This window comes from Cyclopterus lumpus, chromosome 24 (genome assembly GCF_009769545.1).
Source record: "Cyclopterus lumpus isolate fCycLum1 chromosome 24, fCycLum1.pri, whole genome shotgun sequence".
Lineage (NCBI taxonomy): Eukaryota > Metazoa > Chordata > Actinopteri > Perciformes > Cyclopteridae > Cyclopterus > Cyclopterus lumpus.
Window position 1 is genome coordinate 4502364 of NC_046989.1, and position 21257 is coordinate 4523620.

Consider the following 21257-nt stretch of genomic DNA (forward strand, 5'->3'; position numbering starts at 1 on the left):
TACCTATCTATCTATCTATCTATCTATCTACCTATATATCTACCTACCTATCTATCTACTTACCTACCTATCTATCTATCTATCTATCTATCTATCTATCTACCTATCTATCTACTTACCTATATATCTATCTATCTATCTATCTATCTATCTATCTACCTACCTATCTGTCTACTTACCTATCTATCTATCTATCTATCTATCTATCTATCTACTTACCTATCTATCTACCTACCTACCTATCTATCTACCTACCTATATATCTACCTACCTATCTATCTACTTACCTATCTATCTATCTATCTATCTATCTATCTATCTATCTATCTATCTACCTACCTACCTATCTATCTAATTCCCTTGGGCTCAAAATGTCTGCGAGAGAGTCCTCAAACACTCAGCCACTTGACAGTTCAAAGTCAGCGAGTGTGGAGAAAAGTGGGATTGGGACGATGATTTGAAAAGCACTAAACTGTGAGTTGTAGTTTTCTCTCTGGCCACACGAGGATACTGCAGGTCCAGTCAAGTGGAAAGTGTCATCTGACTGAGAAACAAAGAAAAGACTCACTGGCTCATGTCAACAGCGATGATGCTGATTTCCAAACGCTGAGTTTCACTTTAATAGGATATCCACAATAGAGTTATAGAGGAAAAAGAAGAACATTTCATGCACTAATCCTGTTTTTTTATAACCTATTAAAAGATGATCCATTTTCATGCTCTGTTTGAGTATGACCTCCTGATTTTGTATGCCTTATAATGGTATCATCTAATAATGTTGTTGTTATTGACATTTCTTGCTAAATGTTTTGTCTAATTGTGCTTAATTGTATAATTGTCGTTGAGGAGCCGCCATGAAAACGAGACGGTATCTCAAGGGGTTATTCCTAATAAAGAATGTCCATATTTATTCTAACTCCACAGGACACAAAGTATTAATGTGTTCAAGAAGATCAAGCAAACTTCCAAAGATAGCAAACTTGCAGCTCTTAAAGTAAGACACGCCAGTCATCTCAAATCAGTTTTTTCCTGCAGCAATTTCTTCCCTATTTAAAATTCACAGCCTAAATGTCCTTCCAAAAAAAAAAAAAAAAAAAAAAAAGCCCACATTCAGACGCTGAAGGATGGTTGTTAGCCAGGACATTTTGAGCCGCCCTGGCAAACGCACGTTGCTGGGGGGGTGGGGGGCCAAAAAAAATCCCCCGAAAAGCCTCCGCGAGAGGTGATTGGCCGAGTGTGACTGAACGGTCGGCCGGCGGAGGAGACAAAGTGAGAAAGCAACGGGAGGAGGAGGAGGAGGAGCAGAGTGGAGGAAGGAAAGAGAGAGAGAGAGAGAGGTCTAAATCAATGCCATCCACTTCAGCTCACTGCCAAGAAAGACAGATGCTCTCTCTATCTGCTCTCGCGCACGTGCACGAGGAGGGTGTGCGCGCACGTGCATCAATCTGGAGTTATTTTTTTCCCTTCAAGTCTATTTCAGCTTGGACCAATTCATAGTCCCCAAAAAAAAAAAATCAATGTGAGACGGAGGGGTAACACACACGAAATTCCAAATCAAACATCTTCTCACGTCCTTTTTAAGAAGTGGACATGAATGCCGAGGTCCTCGTGCGTGATGATGAAACACCGTCACGGTGTGTCTGTATATCAAAGGAGCCACTCAACCGTCTCGCCTTTTTTTTTTTTTGCAAAACAGAAACAAATAGATGGAAGAAGTTCCGGTTGCAACAACTTAATTGCGGTGAGATTGTGGACCTGCTCCACATCCGGGAACTTGTCTAGACCTCGTTCATTCTCGGTCGGGACACTTCTTCTTCTTGCCTTGGAGCTACTAACACACAAATCATACTCAAATGAGCAGCTCCCTGCTTGCTCATGTGAGAACCCACAATAGCCCACTTCTCCCCTGAAGCAAAGACCGGGTGACCCCCGTTAAAACCAGAAACCCTATCTCTCTGGACTCCATATGTAATACATACAGCAAACCCAGCAAAAAGATACCAAAAATAACTTGTGCAAAGACCGGCCCTACTGCGCGTGTCACACTTTCGGGGGTTTGAAGAACGCAACGGAAATAGAAACGCAGTGAAATGCGACGTGACCTTTTTCTTCCGTTGAGGTCGGCACCAAAAACATTTTTAAAAAAAATTAAAAAAATTGAGAGAATTGAATGCCGAATGGAAAAAACAGCTGCTCACCTGCACCCGTCACCGCTCGGTCCGATATGTTTTACTGTGTTTTCACGAGTGCCAGTGAGAACCTGTTGCACAGCCGGCGTGCCCAGCATGCACGTCTCGGGCTCAGCAGAGACAGAAAACAGCCCCGAACCTGTGACCCCGGCGCCTCCTCCTCCGTCCTCGGCGCGCCCGCCAGCTGCCTCCGCTCCGGCCTCGGCTTCCCCGTCTCTCTCCCGCTCGCCATCATCATGATCATCATCATCATCATCATCATCATCATCATCGGTCACCCTGCGCGCCCCGTGCAGCAGCTGCATCCGGGACTCACGGCCTCTGTTCTGGGAAGCCGCCGCCGGGGCCGCGGCACAAGCCAGAGAGAGAGAGAGAGAGAGAGAGAGAGAGACCCGGCGATCGAGTTTCCACCTCCGTCACCTGCCAGAGAGCTGGTGGAGGAGGTGGGGTGGGGTGTGGGGGGGGGGGGGGGGGGGGGGGGAGATGGGGGGAGAGGTGCTCTGCTTCCACTGAGCCACTGGCATTCACAGGAGCGCCGTGCCAGTTATCACCCTGCCTGTCATGCCCATTGTCACATGCTTACACTGTGCCAGTTAAGTCCTTTTGTCTCGCTGTCAGAAACACTGGGACGACCTTGTCGGAGCTGGACTCGATGTCCAATATCAACAACATGAACTCAATGTCGTTTGAGTCACTTAAATATTACTTTTCGAACTGTATCTCATGATATCCGACAGCAGAACTGTTAAAGCCGCGACACTAAAAAGTGTAAATCTTGCAACCATGTGCACGTTCTTCAAAAAAGAGAACGTGAACAAATAAACCCTAAATCATCACTACACGTTTTCTAAATAACAGCCTACTGAACGTGTTTCCTCGCCATTCTGGTGCATTATTTCTTCCTCCGGTGTGATGTAAGGATGAGATATTTTCAATGCAGCTATATTGCGGAGATGTTCAGCTATACCCAGAATACCAGCGAGCTCTCTCCACCTACGCTACCTCCAGCACACGTAACCCCCCCCCCCCCCCCCCCCCCCCCCTCGGCCGAACGGGAGACGTTTAAGCACGTGCGCTCTGGCTGTTTCTCAGCAGCCATTTGGGGAAAATGCAACAAATCACAAACAGGAGAAAAAGAAAGGCAGGCTGGAGGGAAGAAGTGCATCTTCTTTGCGTGTAATAACTCCTGGAATGCACAGCTCTATCACATATGTATGTGTCTATATGTTGTGTCCATTCAGGGGAGGATTTTTATTTTTTTTTTACCTCAGAACATTATCATCATGCACATTTTTGGGATTCCTATGCACGGAAGTGCATGCGTAAATGTCGTGGAGTTCACACCATGCTCGCCACGCGGTGCCCTTCCTGCAGCAAACAACACCCTCCTGACTCAAACAAAAAGCTTCATCCTTCATCCTTGAGCACATGCAAACATCACCCTTTACCCTATACCTGCCATCTTCCCTTCCGCTTCTGAAAAGTGATGCCAATGCAGAAGTGCCTTAAACTTGCATTCTCTCCACTGACCACCGGGGGGCGACTCCTGATAAGTCTGGTTGTCTACAATTCAGTGAGAAGATGACCCCACTGTTCACTTTATTCCCTCAGTAAACACTGTAAACACGAGTTTATGGTCTCAATTGCAAATTATACGTGTTCTCCAAATACAACATGATGTTCATCTGGTACATTTTGGGCCCATTCAGAGTGAAATAGACCATAAAGAAGTGTATGCTTTAGGGCGGGGCTACCTTGTGATTGACAGAGCCCAAATGCGATCACTTCTGTTCCACTGGTGGCAAAAAAAACCAAAACAAGACGGTGACCTGGAGGCTTCTAAAAAACTGCAGTAGACAAACCAATGGGTGACGTCATGACGACGACGTGCACACATACGCCCTTTTGCTAAGCACGACTTTAAAGATATTATCTAAATGCAGCTTTGATTAGCCTGCGTATCCATTCTGGCTGTAATATCGTCCTCACAATGTGGTGTTGTCACACGCCGCCTTCCTCACCGCTCTTATCCGATGGGCTCCAGGGAGAACCTGTGGATCTACTCGAGGCCATTACGCTACTATCGCATTCATTTACCACCCACGCGCCGCGAGAGCGAATATTGATATTATCACGGGGGGCCCTGCTGTAAGTGTCAAACGGCATATAGTTCAAGCTGAAAACTATGTTCATTATATTGCTCTGCTGTGGGGAGGAGGGGGGGGATTTGATCTTCATCCAGGAGAGGAACGTGTTGTATTAAAGACGAATATCCACCTTTTAAAACACGATGAGCATCAATTATTCCAGGTCCATCCCTCTTCTACTGTAGGATTAAGAAGAATACACTTTGAGTTGGTCCCATGATTGTCTTTAAATCCTTTATAAGTTATTTATTTATCTGATAACCCTGGGATCAAGACCAATAAAACACCCTATATAGCATTCCTCTTTTCCTTTCCTCTACTCATTAAACTGCACACTGACGACCATGTGTTCAGGTGGACGATAACTTAAGTGGCTTCCACTTCTTAACTCTCGGTATATTACCGTCTCTCTGTGTGAGTTGGCAACGTCTCCCGTTGCATTCGACCTTGTGTAGAAGGATATCAACTCTACTGCGAGTGTTTGAACACAATCCCATTATCACGACGATGTTATTAAGTCACCGGGGGCTTCGGCTTGCTGATTCTTCCTCGAGCACCACAGTTATTGCCAGGTTATTATGGCTCGAACCCATTTCTCGACGACACTACTAATTGACTGCATTATTGGTTATTTTGGGAGTAAATCTTCTACTTTTGTTGCCCCCAAAAAAATCCAAATGCAAAAGACACAAGCAGCGGAAACATATAAGAACAAGGAGACGGCATTAGCAGGCCCACACACACACACATGCATGCCAAAGCACACTGTACTTACACGTACACACACACACACACACACACACACACCATCATGGTAAATTACCTCCTCGGCTCCTCGGGAGTCGGCAATTTGAGGCTGTCAAAGTCAAGGTGCAACATGAGACTGCCATTAATAATAGCCACGGCTCTGCCCCCCCCCCCCCCACCCCCGCCGATGCTAATGAATGCAACACATTAACACACGCATGTAACCTCGTGTCACACAACAAGCCCGCACCCCCCCCCCCACACACACACACACACACACACACACACACACACACACACACACACGTGAACCAGGAGCGTCAACACAAAACGAAAACAGGAACCCGCAGCGTGGAAACGGAGACGTTTTGCACGGAGGGGAGCTGCTCGCGCTCTCCGTCGCTCTTCAAGTTGTCAAGACTGCAGAAGTCTTTACGAAGCACAATGTTTTAAACATGGAAATGCTGTTAGGGCAATGTGTTAGCCTATACTTCATGGATTAGCACGCGTGCTGAGGGCTGGTGGGGGGGAGGAAAAAGGGGAGGGGGGGGGGGGGGGGGGGACGAGAGCCGAGGCTTTGAGCAACACTAATGCTCGGCTGAGATGAGCAGTCTGACAACGAGGCTACAAGCCTGGTGAATAAACGATGAGCGCAAAAGCCAGAGGGCAGGGGGGAGTAGTTATTTCAGCATCATGACCACGGCAGCCTCTCTAAAGCGCACACACACACACACACACACACACACACACACACACACACACACACACACACACACAGAGAATACATGTTCACGCAGGCAGAGAGAGACAAACATGCACACAAGCAACATTGACCTTTTACTGTATACTCTGAAGCCTCTGTACTGTTTTGCAAGGGCAGCACTGGAGGCCTGCTGCATCCATGCTCACCTGGTTTGTGTGTGTGCACAGACGCACGCACACACACACACACACACACACACACACACACACACACACACACACGCAAACTTTATAGACAGAGCTGGAGGAGTCTGCCAAGCAGAGGAAACCTCATGTCAATCAAGTGTCAGGGCGACCAGGGGGGAAGGATATCAGGCCACGGGTGAGACGCTATTTATATCCCAGCCCACCTTGGGAGTCAGGGGTCTCACACATACACACACACACACACACACTAAAATGATAGAGAGGAAGATCTAATGTCTGTGATTCCCACTCCTCTACCCAAGTGGTAATTACAGTCTCTTTTTACACATGAAGACTTTTGTTTTATTGGGTTTCATCACTTCTTCTTCTTCTTCTTACAAGTTTTCTGGAGCAACAACTTTGATATCTTTTTTTTTAATCCACCTCCTCAACTATTAGTTATTTTTATACGACAGGTATGGGCTTGTTCTATTGATTCAAAACTGTTGGCAAGTATCTTGTAACTTAAAATATATATATATATAATATATGAATTTCACCTGCAAAACTTGTTTTTAGTAAATCTTTTTTTGCCAACAAAGATTCCAGATGAATCTACATTTATAAATGCTTCTTTTTTTCTTTTTTTAAAAATCTTGTAGAGCTTGCAGAGCATCCAGCCCAAATCTTGTTTTTACAACTGAGGTAGACTACTATCATGTTTGGGAGAGGAGAGGAGAGAGGAGGAGAGGAGGAGAGAGGAAAAGAGGACAGGACAAGAAAGGACTAGGAGAGAGGAGGAGATAACAGGATGGGAGGAGAGAGGAGAAGAGGACATGACAGGATAAGAAAGGACAGGAAAGAGGAGGAGAGGAGAGGAAATAATAAGACAGGACGGGAAAGGAGAGGAGAGGAGAAATGAATAAAGAGGAGAAGAGGACGGGACAAGACATTAGAGAGGAGGAGACAGGAGGAGAGAGGAGAGGACAGGATAAATCAATAAAGAGAAGGAGGGGACGAGACAGGACAGTAAAGGAGAAAGGAGGAGAGGAGGCCAGGACAGGACAGGAAAGGAGAGAGGATAAGAGATGAGGAGAAGACATAGGAGGAGAGAGGAGAAGAGGACAGTAAAGGAGAGAGGAGGAGAGCCGGACTAGCCTGGTCTGGCTCGGCTCAAGAGGTGGACCGTATAGCTCGGGTTCTTCTAACACATGCAGACCCTTTCTGACCTATTTTATTCTACACAGTGGCCCACAGCAGAGCAGAATCAGCTGTCATGGCAACATGCACTTCACATCTCAGCACCCATCATCACCATTATCATCATCGTGATTACCATCATCATTATCAAAGGCGCTCCATGGCAAAAAGGGGAGGTTTGGGGAACCAAGGGAACGTGCCGCTACAGTTAACCTCGTCATCGTCTCGGGAGGCTCATGCGAAATGAAAACCAAAAGGCGGGTGGAGATGAGGCCTAAGAGAAGACTTCGGGCGGAGCGATGGAGTTATGTCATGTGTGGAGTCTTCTCCCTGCTCCTGCTGACACGCCACCCCCAACCTGAATGCATGGCGGCAGGCGGCGGCGGAGGAGAGACGTGGCCGTGTTGTGAGAGCGACCAACAAGAAGAAGAAATTGAAAGGAAAGGGTGGGTGGGTAGGTAGGGGGGTTAAAAACAGAAGGGAAGAGGAAGTCATACTTTGGGCAACGGCGTTTCGGATGACCGGACTTTCTTGGGAGATATCTGTGAAGAGAGCAAGAGAATTATTTTCTTGTTTCCCCCTCTTCAGAGATATCTCCTGTGGCATATTGCTGTTCTCTCTTATTGTGTGGATGTCTGATCGTGTGTTTTGTTCTTTTACTTGTCAGCAGGACCTGTAAGTGGTTCCTCGAAGGGACTAATAAATACACAACTTGATGATTAATGCACGCTGTGGTGCTTTTAAGTCTTACTGTTTACTGTTAATGTCAACTTTCATCATCAAGTAAAAAAAAAATTTCAAAAAGTGGCGTGTTTTTTTACGAGGCGAGTGTGTTCTTTAAGAGTTACCAAGGTCGACACAAATGGTGTAAGCAGGTGTTGTAACACACACAGGAGAGGCTCACACATGCAGTACGGGTGGGACCACAGACAGCACAATGGAAGATAAATAAAAACACCACATCTTAAAGCAGTGCCCCATGTGAACAAACCCCTAGTACGACCTCCAAAAAAACACCTGCAGTGTGCAAGAAAAGAGCCTGCAGGCAAAAAAACACTGTTTATTAAAAACAGTTTGGTGTGTGAGCGACTATAATCAGTGGGTCGAATGTGTCGATGTGGTACGTTAAGAAGAGCCAATGAACAACAACACATCAGAGGAGACACTCAGAAGGTTCAGAGACAAGGGGGAGACACGCAATCACAGTCACATGGGGGAGGTAAGAGGGAGGAGTTGGCACAAGGGTTTCTGAGATTGAGACATTTCGTCTGATGGAAAACAAAACGAAGCTACGTTGAGCGATTGTTGACCAGCAGAAGGTTTATAAGTTTATGGTTAATATGTTAGCAAACATCTGTCATAAATCTCCACAGTATCTCCATAGTATATTCTCTGGGCTGTGGTTTCGATATGTTCCTTTTCTTTTATTTTGGAGCATTTCGTGCAAGCTTTTTTGTCTTTCTTCTATGGAGGAGGTAAATCATGTTCCGTGTACTCTGGTGTCACTCATTTCACTCTGCGGATCATAAAAGGAGTCGCAGGATAAAACACACAAAAGTGAGATGACGGCTGCATTTGTGCGTGGAACATAGCGAAGTTAGCTCGCTAACTGGCTAAACAAAGCTAACGGCCGTGTCGGTGTTGGTCACGCATGTGCAGGACGGGAAATGTAGTTTTTATTGACTTGAAAAATGTGTTTTTATTGACTTGAAAAATTATATTTTTAATTGAACATCGGATGTCTAATTTATGGCACAATTCCAACGAAATGAAAAAAATATAATTTCTCTTGCCGTTGATTATTGTGCATATATTTTTTACAGAATAAAGCCACCAGAAAGGGATGGACTTAGCCTCTCTATAGTTACTTAAATATCACAAAATTGCTTTGTGCAGGTGTAAAACAATACAATGTAAATGCTACGACTATAATTTCAAACAATTTGAATAGTGTGAATGTGGCCAAATGGCACTGGAGAACGGTCTTAAAAATGATGTGTGACAAGAGGAGGAAAGAGAGGTAAAGACACATAGTGAAACATAGCCATACAGAGCGAAAAGGCAAAGATAGAAAAGTAAAAGGAACAGAAGGATGAAGAACAACAGAGTCACAGAAAATGATACCGACTTGCCCCCAGTGGCCTGACGCCCCTCTGTCCATTCACACTCTAACCTTCATTGGTGCCAGCTGGATGGGGGTGATGTAGGAGGGGTCCACCATGGGTTTGGGGCGGTTGGCGGTGTCCGCCAGGAGGCTCTGCCATTGCTGAGGCAGCCCGGTGAACTTCTGCTCCCGCTGGTCGAACCCCGTGTGGACCCGGTGCTCAAAGTTAGACGGGGCGGAGATCTCCAGCCGTTTCTTCTTCTTCCCGAACATGCTGGAAAACCCTGGCAAACCTGGCGAAGACACAAAAAGATAGATTCATATTTGAACTGCGGCACTTTGAAATACAGACAGGAAAACCATGACAACGTGTTGTGGACCATTTAATATCTAACTGCATACGCGAAAGGTGTGACGCGACACCAGGTTGAGTGGATATGCAGACGAGTGTGTTATTAATATAGTTTGCATCACGTGCACTCTTCTTCTAAAAATACCATGTGACATAAGGCATGCATCAAACGTTTTGTCGCACACACCAGACTACAAGTAAATACGTATGAAAGCTTTGACATCTAATTAGCATGTACTGTTCAAGGGGTTTTGATTAATGTTCTTTCTATGATATATATATATATATATATATATATATATATATATATATATACACAGATATGATGAATCCTGAATTTGATGGAATTAAAAAATATGGAAAATAATTAAAATGTTTGCTCCTTCCTGTTTGACTTAACTAATGAACATTAAAAAGCATGAAACCTGTTTATCTTGAGTATACGTCAGGAATAATTTGTATGGAGATTTGATGTGCAGCAACATCTAAATTTGCCTAAATACGTTCAATATCTCACCAAGCACGTCTCACCAACCTTTCAATCTAATACTGAGCCTTAGAAACAGATATTATACTTATAGTAAACTATATCACATTTATAAAGAAGGCGATAACAATAAATGTAACTGAACTGATAATCATCCTGGGTAATAAAAAGTCTGAAGTGTAACAATCAATTAGGTTTTGCGTATACGCCGCTCAGTTGAAGTATCCCACATCAGACTGGCTGTAACAACCAGTGTTTAACTGATGTTCTATATTGTGCCGTTATTATACTCTGCTGGTCAGCATGCTAATCTCAGCCCGCTAATGCCGCCGGGTACAAACAAGGAAAGAACAAGCAGAAATGTCCAAACATGCCAGAAAACCCAAGTGTCCACTTTGGTTACATAAACATGAACATCAGAAGATGAAAAGAAGAAGAAAAAAAACCGGATGCACTGAAGCGAAGAGAAAAATAAAAAAAAACTGATGCCAAGTTGGTGGTTGGTGTTTTCTTTATGTAAGATTTTGATAGACACGTAGCCGCGGTAGCTTCGCTTTCACTCCGCCGCCAAGAGGAACCGTTTGGAAATCCCACTGAGGTATTGGCGGTTTGGGGGCGGATGCATGATGTCCAGTCATAGGAACAAAATGTCATGATGTTGTTGGTGTGGCTGTGAATGGGGTCCATTGTGTCGTTCCCTTAGGAGGCATTGTCCTCAGAGGAAAACAAAAGTCATCCAACTCACCCCCACCCCACCAGATACTGTCACAGCGCAGCGCCTGGCCCACACCAAACATTGTATTTGTTTATTTACATACGTGTGTAGTACATGAGCAATGTGCACAAAATAACCCCAAAAAAAGCCTTTACTTAGATAAACACATTTAAAAAAAAAAAAAAAGGGTCTCAGCAAAGCCACTTGAGGACGGGCCAGACAAGCGTACGGCCGCCCGTGTTTATATGAAAGAAATATGTGTATACATGTTTTCATTTCCACTGGCTGTCATTGCAGGTCTACCGTAGATAATGCGTAAGTAAACAAAGAAAGAACTCTCATTTGGCCCGAGAAGTGTGGATTGCATAAGCCCGCTTACAAAAGGAGAGACTGGAGGCCAACATGAATCACCTCCGTGTAGTGTGATAAAGCTACAACTTGAGAAATGTCATCTCGATGTGTTGCCGGGTGCCAGAATCACTGTTGCATACATTTGAGATGATAAACTGTGATCTGAGGCTGTAGCTAGCTTTGATATATCGGTGGAGAATATAAGTGATGGAGAGAAAATGCTGCCTTTGGACTTAATTGTATGGAAGTGTAGCATGAAAGCATGGTGGATATCAGTAACTAACTAGCGGACGGCCGGCTGCGTAGCTAGCTTGCTAATTCCGCCATGTTTTTATGCAAAACTTGTTACAGAAATGTTATGCGATGTGTTTTCCCCACACTGTGTGTGGATGAAGCATTTAGATTTACACTAAATTACCCAAATGTAAGCATCTGGCCAGTTAGCTAGATACCCTGCTAATTCCATCGTGCTTTCAGCAGAATGGTGGCCAGCGGGCGGGGCCTAGCGAGACCTCGCTCCTCGTGTCTAGGAGACTTGCTAGCTAGCTAACCAGCTCTGGAGATGCACAAGCTAATTAGCTAAATGGCCATCCTAAGCTAAGATGCACGCTAACACTGTGAGTTTGTTGAAATCAATGAGAACCATGTAAAAGGGTCTTGAATATGAACACGACGGCTACCTACAATGTCTAAATGATTAGCTCAGCTACATGTTCCAGGCTAAAGTTAGCATCCTCACCAACTGACGATGTGGGAGACTTGAGGAAGCATTGTTGGTGCATTTCAGTGTAAATGCCTCTTGGTATTACAGTATTAGAGTTTTATAATTAAAAATGTTCTTTTAACAAATGCAATTGAGTTCCTTGAGTTCAAACTTACCCAAACCAAATGTCAAATAAAGAGCGATAAAGAGCCGCTAGCGTTAGCTTAAACTCTGTTGTACTGCACCAGCATCTCAGCTCCCACACACTGGATGTTCCATGTTTTTAACCTTAAAATAATATATTTAGCCAATTCTACGCCCCTTGACTTTGGAAGTAACACTAACACTGTGGGGTAGTAAGCTAACTACACTAAAGCTGGGAATGCTCACATTTCCAGCTGATGTTAGAGCAAATAAACACGCTATTTAATCCATTTCTTACACGTTTCATCTTGTATTTCTGATTTTGGAAAGACTTCAAAAAGGAAACTCTCTCAAATATCTTTAGATAGATCCCCATGCAATAAGTGTACACATCTATATGTAGCCTACGTGTGAATTAACAGATGATTAAGTCCTTACAAACATGCTGGTTATTTGCAAAAATGACTTGGTAGTACCTAAATGTAACTTCAAAGAGATAAAGCAACAACAACAAAAATGTAATCACAGAAAGAATCTCTCTCAATCATTTCCTTTTGCTGCCCTGCAGGAGAGCCAGACGGACCAAATTAGTGGCCTCAAACAGGAAAGGTGGGTGGAGGCGGAAGAGGAGAACAGAGAGATAGCGGAATGAACGCATTGAGGAAAACAACGGAAAGAGAAGAGACAACAATGTTAAGAGTCACGGAGAAAGGATGGAAGCTGAGAAAGGCTTGCGGCTTTTGCGATGCATTCAGCAGCACAATCAGAGCACGAGAGATTATTACAGTATGCAGCACACCGCTGGCCTTAGAAAGCTCAGTACTGGATCAAAAAACGTGTTAAGTCGTAAGAGAGAAATTGTGCCGCAGGCTTGTTCACACAACTCTGCTTTCAACGCCAGCCTTGGTTTACACGGTAAAGAAAATCGGAAAGAAAATACTTTTTAAATGATGGCGATGTGAAAAATCCAAGTTACTGTATGATATTGACCAAACTATTAAAAGAAAACGTATATATATAAATATCGTACAGAGAATATTTTTTATGCAACCACAATGAAGTTAAATAAAAATAAAAAAGTAATTTGTGAATCCTTCCCGGTGGTGCGGTAAGGTGCTGAAGTGAAGGTCTGACAACAGAGCTTCAACCAATCGGCTGCCACATAGAATTGCATTCATAAACTCATGTCATTTGGAAAACGTATTCGCAGTTATTTTGTGAAACTTATCGGAGGATCAGGGCTGCAAGACCCGCACAGTAATTACCAAAGAAGAAACTCTTCAAAGCTGCGCTGTGAATATTACAATGAGAAGATCAGAAGATGAAGAAGACAATTGCACTTGCAACTGAACCACCTTTGAAGCCATTAACATATAATGTTAACAGGTGCACAGTAAATTTGACTATTTTTATGCATTCCTTGTAACTACAATGTTTTTTAAAATCTTTTTGGCCAGACATCTAACATTAAAGAAACACATGCATTGCTCTTTCTCCCGGTACATCACATGATCCGATTCACAAAAACACACGACACACACAAGTGTCAACCTTAGAAAACCAACCAAACCGTAACAATCCTCAGCTCTAATCTTTCCCCCCCCCCCCCCCCCCCTCCTTTGGCCGGGGTCCAACTAAACCTCAACAAATCGAGCCGAGGTTTCTGACCTTGTTACTATTTTCACGGCGTGAGAAGAAACACCGTGATGTGCAGACGTCCCGCTGATTAGAAATGACATTCCCCCAAAAAAACAAAGTCGATATAAAGACAACGTCAAGGATGAAGCTGAACAACATCCCCCCCTTTGGGAGAAGGAAGAGACAGAAGGCGAGGCTCAAATATTTTGTAAATATCGACTGCACACTGCACGCACTGGAACACACGGTGACTAAACTGAGCGCTGAATCACCGGCTGACACACGCGGAAGCCGAGGCCCTCGTTACCTCGGAGCAAAGTAGATTTCTTAAGACTTTCATTTCATGACGGGCAACGTTTTTTTCTCCCGAGGACGCCATCGTTCCCCTGCTCTCTGTGAGCGGCCACGGTGGAGATGGAAACCCCCTTGACCTAGATGGTACGTCTGGAGAATGAGATTATTCAAGGCTATCGGGGGGGGGGGGGGGCTTAAGTCGTCTAGGCCCGGCTCAACTGATAAAGAGACACGACAACAAGACAACAAGAGAGCAGATGGAGACGCACGCCCGGGCACAAACGTATACTTCATGCAGAGCTTTTAGCAGCTCGCCCTTCTCACAACAGTCGGAAAAAAAGGTTTTGGACTGAGCCGAGCTTTAAAGGGTGGCGGCCTCCGGGAATTCCCTCCACGCGGCGGCCGGAGGAACGGCTTCCTCATTAGCACCTCTCGAGCTGTCATTTACGGGCCTTTGTGAACTTGCACGTAGTAGTAGTATATATGGGAGGGCTCACGAAAACGTAATTATTCCAGGTGTGTGAGACTGGAGTGAGCTTTCGGAGTGAAGCTCACTAAAAAGCCACATTGTTCTGCCACGTGACGACTTGACCCTTGAATAGGTAAAAGCGATGCATCTTGCATTACACAACCACGCGTACGTGTACACAAAACACAGACACACACGCGTGTAAAGCACTTGTAAGAGCACACACGCTCCACTACACTGTACATACACACACTAATGCATTGACACAAACATGCTCAAAGGGGCTACTCATCCCAGGGCAAAGATCCTGACTCCCAGGCTGATTTGTCTTCGGACCATCTGTCACCATCTGAGCCTCCACATGCATTTCCCCTTTAGTCCATCACCTCAACACACACACGCACACATACACACTTTCACTGGAAACATGCCTCACGCTACAACAAAAAACAAGGACTCTTTTTTTGTTTTTTCCTGAGCGCATGCTAACGCTCTGCGGCAGCGTGGCGTTATTCGTGTATTCCTTTTTGCATCCTTTGTATTGTAATTTGGAGGCATCGTTTTGGTATTGAGATGCAGAGTCGTCACGCGCAAACATGCAAATAGATGTCATACATAATTTAGAATGCAACACGAAGAGGACACAAGTTCCCTCTGATAAACAAGTTTAGGGAGCCGCTGCAGGGGGAAAGAGGAGGAATTCCTAATCTAATCAAAAGGTCAAATGTTTCACGAGGTTATCCCTTCCCCGGTGTTCCTGAATGCAGCTTAACTTGGTTTGAAATGCACAAAAAAGAAAAAAGAAATGCACAAAGTGATGACAAAACGGGCTCCTCATCAATCGCGTTATCCCTCGCCTCCTTTGTCCTCGGGCTTTTGTTGTGCGTCGTTCAATTCTGTCCCGTTTCCGTTCACTTGTTCTCTCCAGACCTTGTTCCCTTCAGATGATTTAATTGGCTCAACAACAAAAAACCAAAAAATGTTTACACAGACACGCATTTCACCTCCCATTCCCCGTATATGTAAATGTAAAACAGTAAACAACTTCAGCTGATTTTTTTTTTTTCGCACAGTATTTACAACCCAGCTGAGTTTGTAACATCCCTCATTTACATTGTGTTTAAAGAGCCGGTACCATCAGGAGGCTGCTACATGTTCAATTATGTGCCCCCCCCCCCCCCACCCCCCCCACCCCCGGTGATGAATATGTCTCATCGAAAGCATTCATCCATATTCTATTTCAACTCGTACGTCAGCTCATTAAATCGCCGCTCTTACCCGGCAAAAAGAAAGAAAGAAAAACACGACGGTTTCTCTCAGCCAATCAAAGTGCTCCGGGTAAGCTGTGGCGAGTCAGTCCAGGACAATGGGTTGGTGCACTCTGATTGTCACACAATCCATCACGCACCTCGATCTTCCTCGGATAAAAACATGAAACTGGCGAGTTTACCCCTCCCCCCCCCCACCCCCCACTGCCAGAACCACGAATTGCAGAATAAGAAGCCGGTGATTCCCTGGAGGAGCGAACACTTCGGTGAAGTTATCGAACTGACAAATCGGGTCAGATCCAGGACCCCGTGCAGCCCCCCCAAGCGACTAGCCTGCTGCTGCTGCTGCTGACGCTACAGTGTGACTCGCCCTGCCTGCACGCTCTGATAACTCCCCATGTGAGATGCACAGGGCACAAAAAAAAAAAAAAAAAGTGCCTACGCCAGCAGCCTGGGCCGAGGCCCGGCCAGACAGCTTAAGCCCGGACCGGTCCCATTTCACTTTCATTGTTTGTCTAACTGGGTTCGACCTCCTCTTTGACCTCCACTGTCCTCCTTCCTACTTGTCGGTCTGTCACCAGCACCGCAAAAAAAACAACAACTGAGAGTGTAATTGTCCAATGTGTTCCCACAACCCACGGGACGGTCTGTGAAACACACACACACACACACACACACACTAAAATCTGTCTACCGCTGATGCCAGCATGTGCGGGTATCAACTTTTGGTGGCGAGTGCTGCACCACCAGGCGCCCCCCCCCCCCCCCGTCACCGCCTCTTTCACGGAGAGGAAGACAGATAGTGTGACGGAGGAGATAAGATGGAAGAAAGAGAAAGAAACAGCCGGTCCAGTCAGCGGCTGTGACAGAGTCTGGCCATTTGCCGAAGCCGAGGGGGACATTCGGCTGTGGCAGCCAGGGACGGGCACTGTGCTGAGGGCCAACACACACACACACACACACACAAGCAGCGCGAGGCTGTCACAGAGGGAGAGTTTGCGTTCTAGAGAGTGCGTGGGGGAATTACACCTCCGCGAGAGCGGAACACCGCAAAGCAATTTAATAAAACATTGAACATTTATGTCAAGAGACTATAAATAAATGACTTCTGACCTTCTATGCAGCCAATCAGTGTGAGCGTTCTGATGGTTTAACCTCACGAAAAGCAAGAGGCTGATACAGTATATCTGCACATTTATCAGCTCAGGAGTCAGATGGTCGAGCGTGTAACCCCAAAACTAATTGTAGTATCCCAAAACTGGATATAAATACACCTATATACACCTCCATGGGTCTCATTCAGGGACGAACCCACATGCAGAGGGGCAATGGAAGTGCTCTGGACATGGGGGTGGGAGGCTGCAGACTAAACAGAGGAGGAGGCGACTAGAATTACGGCAGTTGAGGCCGATTTGGCCCATTAGCCTCCACGTGGCTAATGGGGCGGCGGCTACGTCATGACGGCTGCTCGTTAGCGGGAGAAACAGGATCACATTTCCCGCAAAGTATTTCAGTGCAAAGAGCAGGCTGTTATTTCGCCGGCGACATCGACATTCGTGGCGAGATCCTGGTTAAGACGTCGACTTCGCGTCTCTCAGCTGATCTTTCGCTATCGGGCGAGAGGATCGGCCGAAGTCGTCGCTATCTCCTTCGCGCGCTGCAACATAAGGGATGAGTTCATCCGGAGAGGGGGGACTCTGGGAGGTATATACCGAGAGATCTCGGGGGGGGGGGGGGCGTTATCTAAATTAGATCTCTGCAGTCCCGAGGAATGAGGAGTGTGCGTGTCGCCGTCTGACAAAAGACACGCGCGGCCGCGCCTTTAAAAGCGCATTAAAAAGGCAAACAATGAGCGGTGGATCTTAAGATGAAATCTCACGGGGAGGATTCACAGTGTTTCGGTATTTCTGGCCGCCACCGATCCTGGTCCTGGTCCTTCAGCCACGTCCTCCAGTTAGATGTTATCCCTCCAGCTTGATCTGGGTCCGCTCCCAGTTATTAGTGCCTGAAAAACCACCGAGGCCTTTCAACACCAAGGAGATAAACATCCAGATATCCAGGATGTTGGCCAACTTCTCTCCGACACCCACAATGCAAATCCACATGTTGACCTAAACATCAGGGTTTTGGATCCCTGCCAGTCATCATTCAAACTATTAATGTCCATTTAAATTAATAACTAGAACTTTAACTGCATGGTTAAATGCACTCACAATAAACTTTGGGTCGGATTCGACAGTTTTTTAATTTCTTCAGCCTACAATTGTTCACATAGTGGAATTAAAATTGAATATATCTTTTAATAAGTGTGTATTTGTCTATAACTCCAACCCTTGAGGTTCAATCCTGCATCTTCATACGCTCCGAAATGTCAAAGAGACTTGAGGAGAACTTCAACACTTTAAAAGTAGTTTAAATGGACAACATTTAACTGAAACATCAGACAGCTGAAGGCTTCTTATCAGTGAAAGATCGAGTTTTAAAGTCTCGCGTGATGCGTTGCTTCCCTGACCCGCCCCCCGGGTCCGAGCCCGGACTTTCCAACCCATTCATTTGGAAAGAATTTGCATGACGACACAATTAACCTCCACAGGGGGCCCAAAATGTGGGAAAATACATGAATACATTTTAAAAAACAGAGGGTTAAATAAAACCCAAATACCCCACAGGTACCAGGTGGGATGTGAGAATGCACGGGATCAAGACATGTCGGTCAAGACGTGCACATTTAAATGACTTTATTTCAACATTAAGCAGGTGGCATGAAATTAAGTCACGACAATAAAGTTTAAACGACCGTTGAAGTATAAAGGAGTTTAAAAAAAACTTTAATTTCTAACCAAATCTTGTTTATTTATACCAAGACACTTTTTAGGGCATCCACATATATTCCACTGATAACCTCTTTGTGAATACATATATACATTCATTATCATACAGAAATAATATTTGTTTTAGATACAAAATGATAATCATCCATTTTTCATTAGTTCTTCTTCTTCTTCTTCCTGCTGGTGTGTTTTTTTCCCGAGCTCAAAGCACTCAGTTCTTTGAAAGCCTCCTTCTTTCCGCCCCATTATCTCCACCAGCGCGTTAAAACCCTCCACTTAATCGTGTATTATTGATAGCTCGGCAAGAAGCCTTCCCCTCCCGGTGTTACGGGGGGGGGGGGGAAATGGTTAATGCTGAAAAAAAGATGTAGGTTAAGGATTTTGAGGAGCCAGCGACTCACCGGGAAGAGCTTCACGAGCCCGGGACGCGTCGTTGTGGTTCGGAGTGAAGGTCGACGACCCAGCATGCTTCACAAGGAAGCGCTTATATGACAAACAGAGAAAAAACAAGTGGAAAACGCCAGCGCCGTGCCGCTTTCCCCCCTTTTATTTGATTTATTGGGATATATTTCAGCAGAAAGACACATCCGTAAAGACGTCCGTATCTTGCTCTCCTCTTTTTCGACCTCCCGGACTCGTTTCATTGTCTCGAAATGAAAAAAAAAACGTGACGGCCGGGTTCATTGTAATCTCTCGTGGTTAATTGCGTTAACGCTGGGAGTTATCTCAAACGGCACAGCCCCCCCCCCCTCCATGTGACTCACATCTCCACCGTCAGGCCCACATGTGGGAGAGAAAAGATAAGTCTAACCTGCAAACAGAGCGGCGGGTACTCATAAAACATTAATCAGACCATCAGTGCGGTCCGCGGACCAATCGAGTGCCTTTTCTCTCCGCTATCCATTCTCTCCGTGTGATGCTGACCTCCCACCGCCTCCTCTTCCACCCCACTTGTCTTAAGCTGCAAATGGAGGCTAATACCTGTTGACCTACATTACCGCCGTCCTGTCGGGGCCTGGAACGGAGGAAGCTTCTTCTGTCCTTTTTGAGAGCGCGGTAATGCACAGGGGGGGGGGGGGGGGGGACAGAGGCCGACCTCGAGCGAAGACTGTGTGACCGGCAACCAGGAAGTCGGGGCTTCTGCGAGGAGAGGACGGCAGAGCTTCAGACCATTTGGAGGAAGCTTCCTCCTGCGTTCTGCTTCCCTTTCCCTTACAATGAAAATCTGAAAGTCTGAAACTTAAAACTGCTGCACGTGTTCTCTCTACTGACCACCAGGGGGCGACTCCTCTGGTTGTATAGAAGTCTACACTTCATGTGTTAAAGCTGCATTCTCTCTACTGACCACCAGGGGGCGACTCCTCTGGTTGTATAGAAGTCTCTGCTTCATGTGTTAAAGCTGCATTCTCTCTACTGGCCACCAGGGGGCGACTCCTCTGGTTGTATAGAAGTCTCTGCTTCATGTGTTAAAGCTGCATTCTCTCTACTGACCACCAGGGGGCGACTCCTCTGGTTGTATAGAAGTCTACACTTCATGTGTTAAAGCTGCATTCTCTCTACTGACCACCAGGGGGCGACTCCTCTGGTTGTATAGAAGTCTACGCTTCATGTGTTAAAGCTGCATTCTCTCTACTGACCACCAGGGGGCGACTCCTCTGGTTGTATAGAAGTCTACACTTTATGTGTTAAAGCTGCATTCTCTCTACTGACCACCAGGGGGCGACTCCTCTGGTTGTATAGAAGTCTCTGCTTCATGTGTTAAAGCTGCATTCTCTCTACTGGCCACCAGGGGGCGACTCCTCTGGTTGTATAGAAGTCTCTGCTTCATGTGTTAAAGCTGCATTCTCTCTACTGACCACCAGGGGGCGACTCCTCTGGTTGTATAGAAGTCTACGCTTCATGTGTTAAAGCTGCATTCTCTCTACTGACCACCAGGGGGCGACTCCTCTGGTTGTATAGAAGTCTACACTTTATGTGTTAAAGCTGCATTCTCTCTACTGACCACCAGGGGGCGACTCTATTTGAGACCATAAACATGAGTTTAGGGCGGGGGCTACAAGGTGATTGACAGGTCGCTGAGTTCTGGGAGTTTTTTTGTTGTAATTGTCCAGTTAGCTTTGTGCAAAAAATGTACCAACATTGCGATTATTGTTGCGCACACATTGCAGCACTAGAGTGTGCGTGGATTATGTTTTTAGAAAAACTAAGAAAACATTGCTGGATGTCAGAAGTGGGTTTTAAGAAGAGATTTGGTGGTGAATGAGGCTTAATGTCCCCTCACAGGCGTTATGTGTTAATAATAAAACCATATATCAGACGTATATAGTATTCTGCGAGGCGTTTTCCTCAGCGCAAACACAGTGTAAAGATTGACTGTGTCCACAGAGACTGAAATATCTACATTACATCCAAACGCACTGTGCGTAAAACAAACCGTGGAATATATTAAAGTGTATTCGGCGCGAGCGAAATACTGAGAAAAAAGAAGAAAACGCCGACACTGAGAAAAAGCATCAACTCTATTGATCTAAACAAGCAGTAATTCAATTTGGGCACCGGTCCAACAATAATAATACAGCCACTGAGTGCAGACTCACCCAGTTCCACCAACAACAAAAAAACAAAGCAACGCTCAATAACACACGTCTGTGTCCTCTTTCATCTTAACGCTGATGTTCACTTTACTTCTTTGTCTTTGAAATATTCCCTTTCATTTCAGCCCCCCCCCCC

The 21257-nt window shown here is 45.5% G+C and overlaps 1 protein-coding gene across 1 annotated transcript in view; it reads right to left on the bottom strand.

The window, feature by feature from the left end:
* pak7 (p21 protein (Cdc42/Rac)-activated kinase 7) overlaps window positions 1–18967 on the bottom strand; it is a 42116-nt gene extending 23149 nt beyond the window's left edge. Inside the window, exons 1-2 of the mRNA XM_034527556.1 lie at window positions 18929–18967; window positions 9345–9568 (exon numbers count right to left, since the gene is read on the bottom strand). Of these exons, the coding sequence (XP_034383447.1) occupies window positions 9345–9548 (204 nt within the window). The 5' untranslated portion in view covers window positions 9549–9568; window positions 18929–18967. The remainder of the gene's footprint in view (window positions 1–9344; window positions 9569–18928) is intronic.
* Between the last annotated feature and the right edge of the window lie 2290 nt (window positions 18968–21257).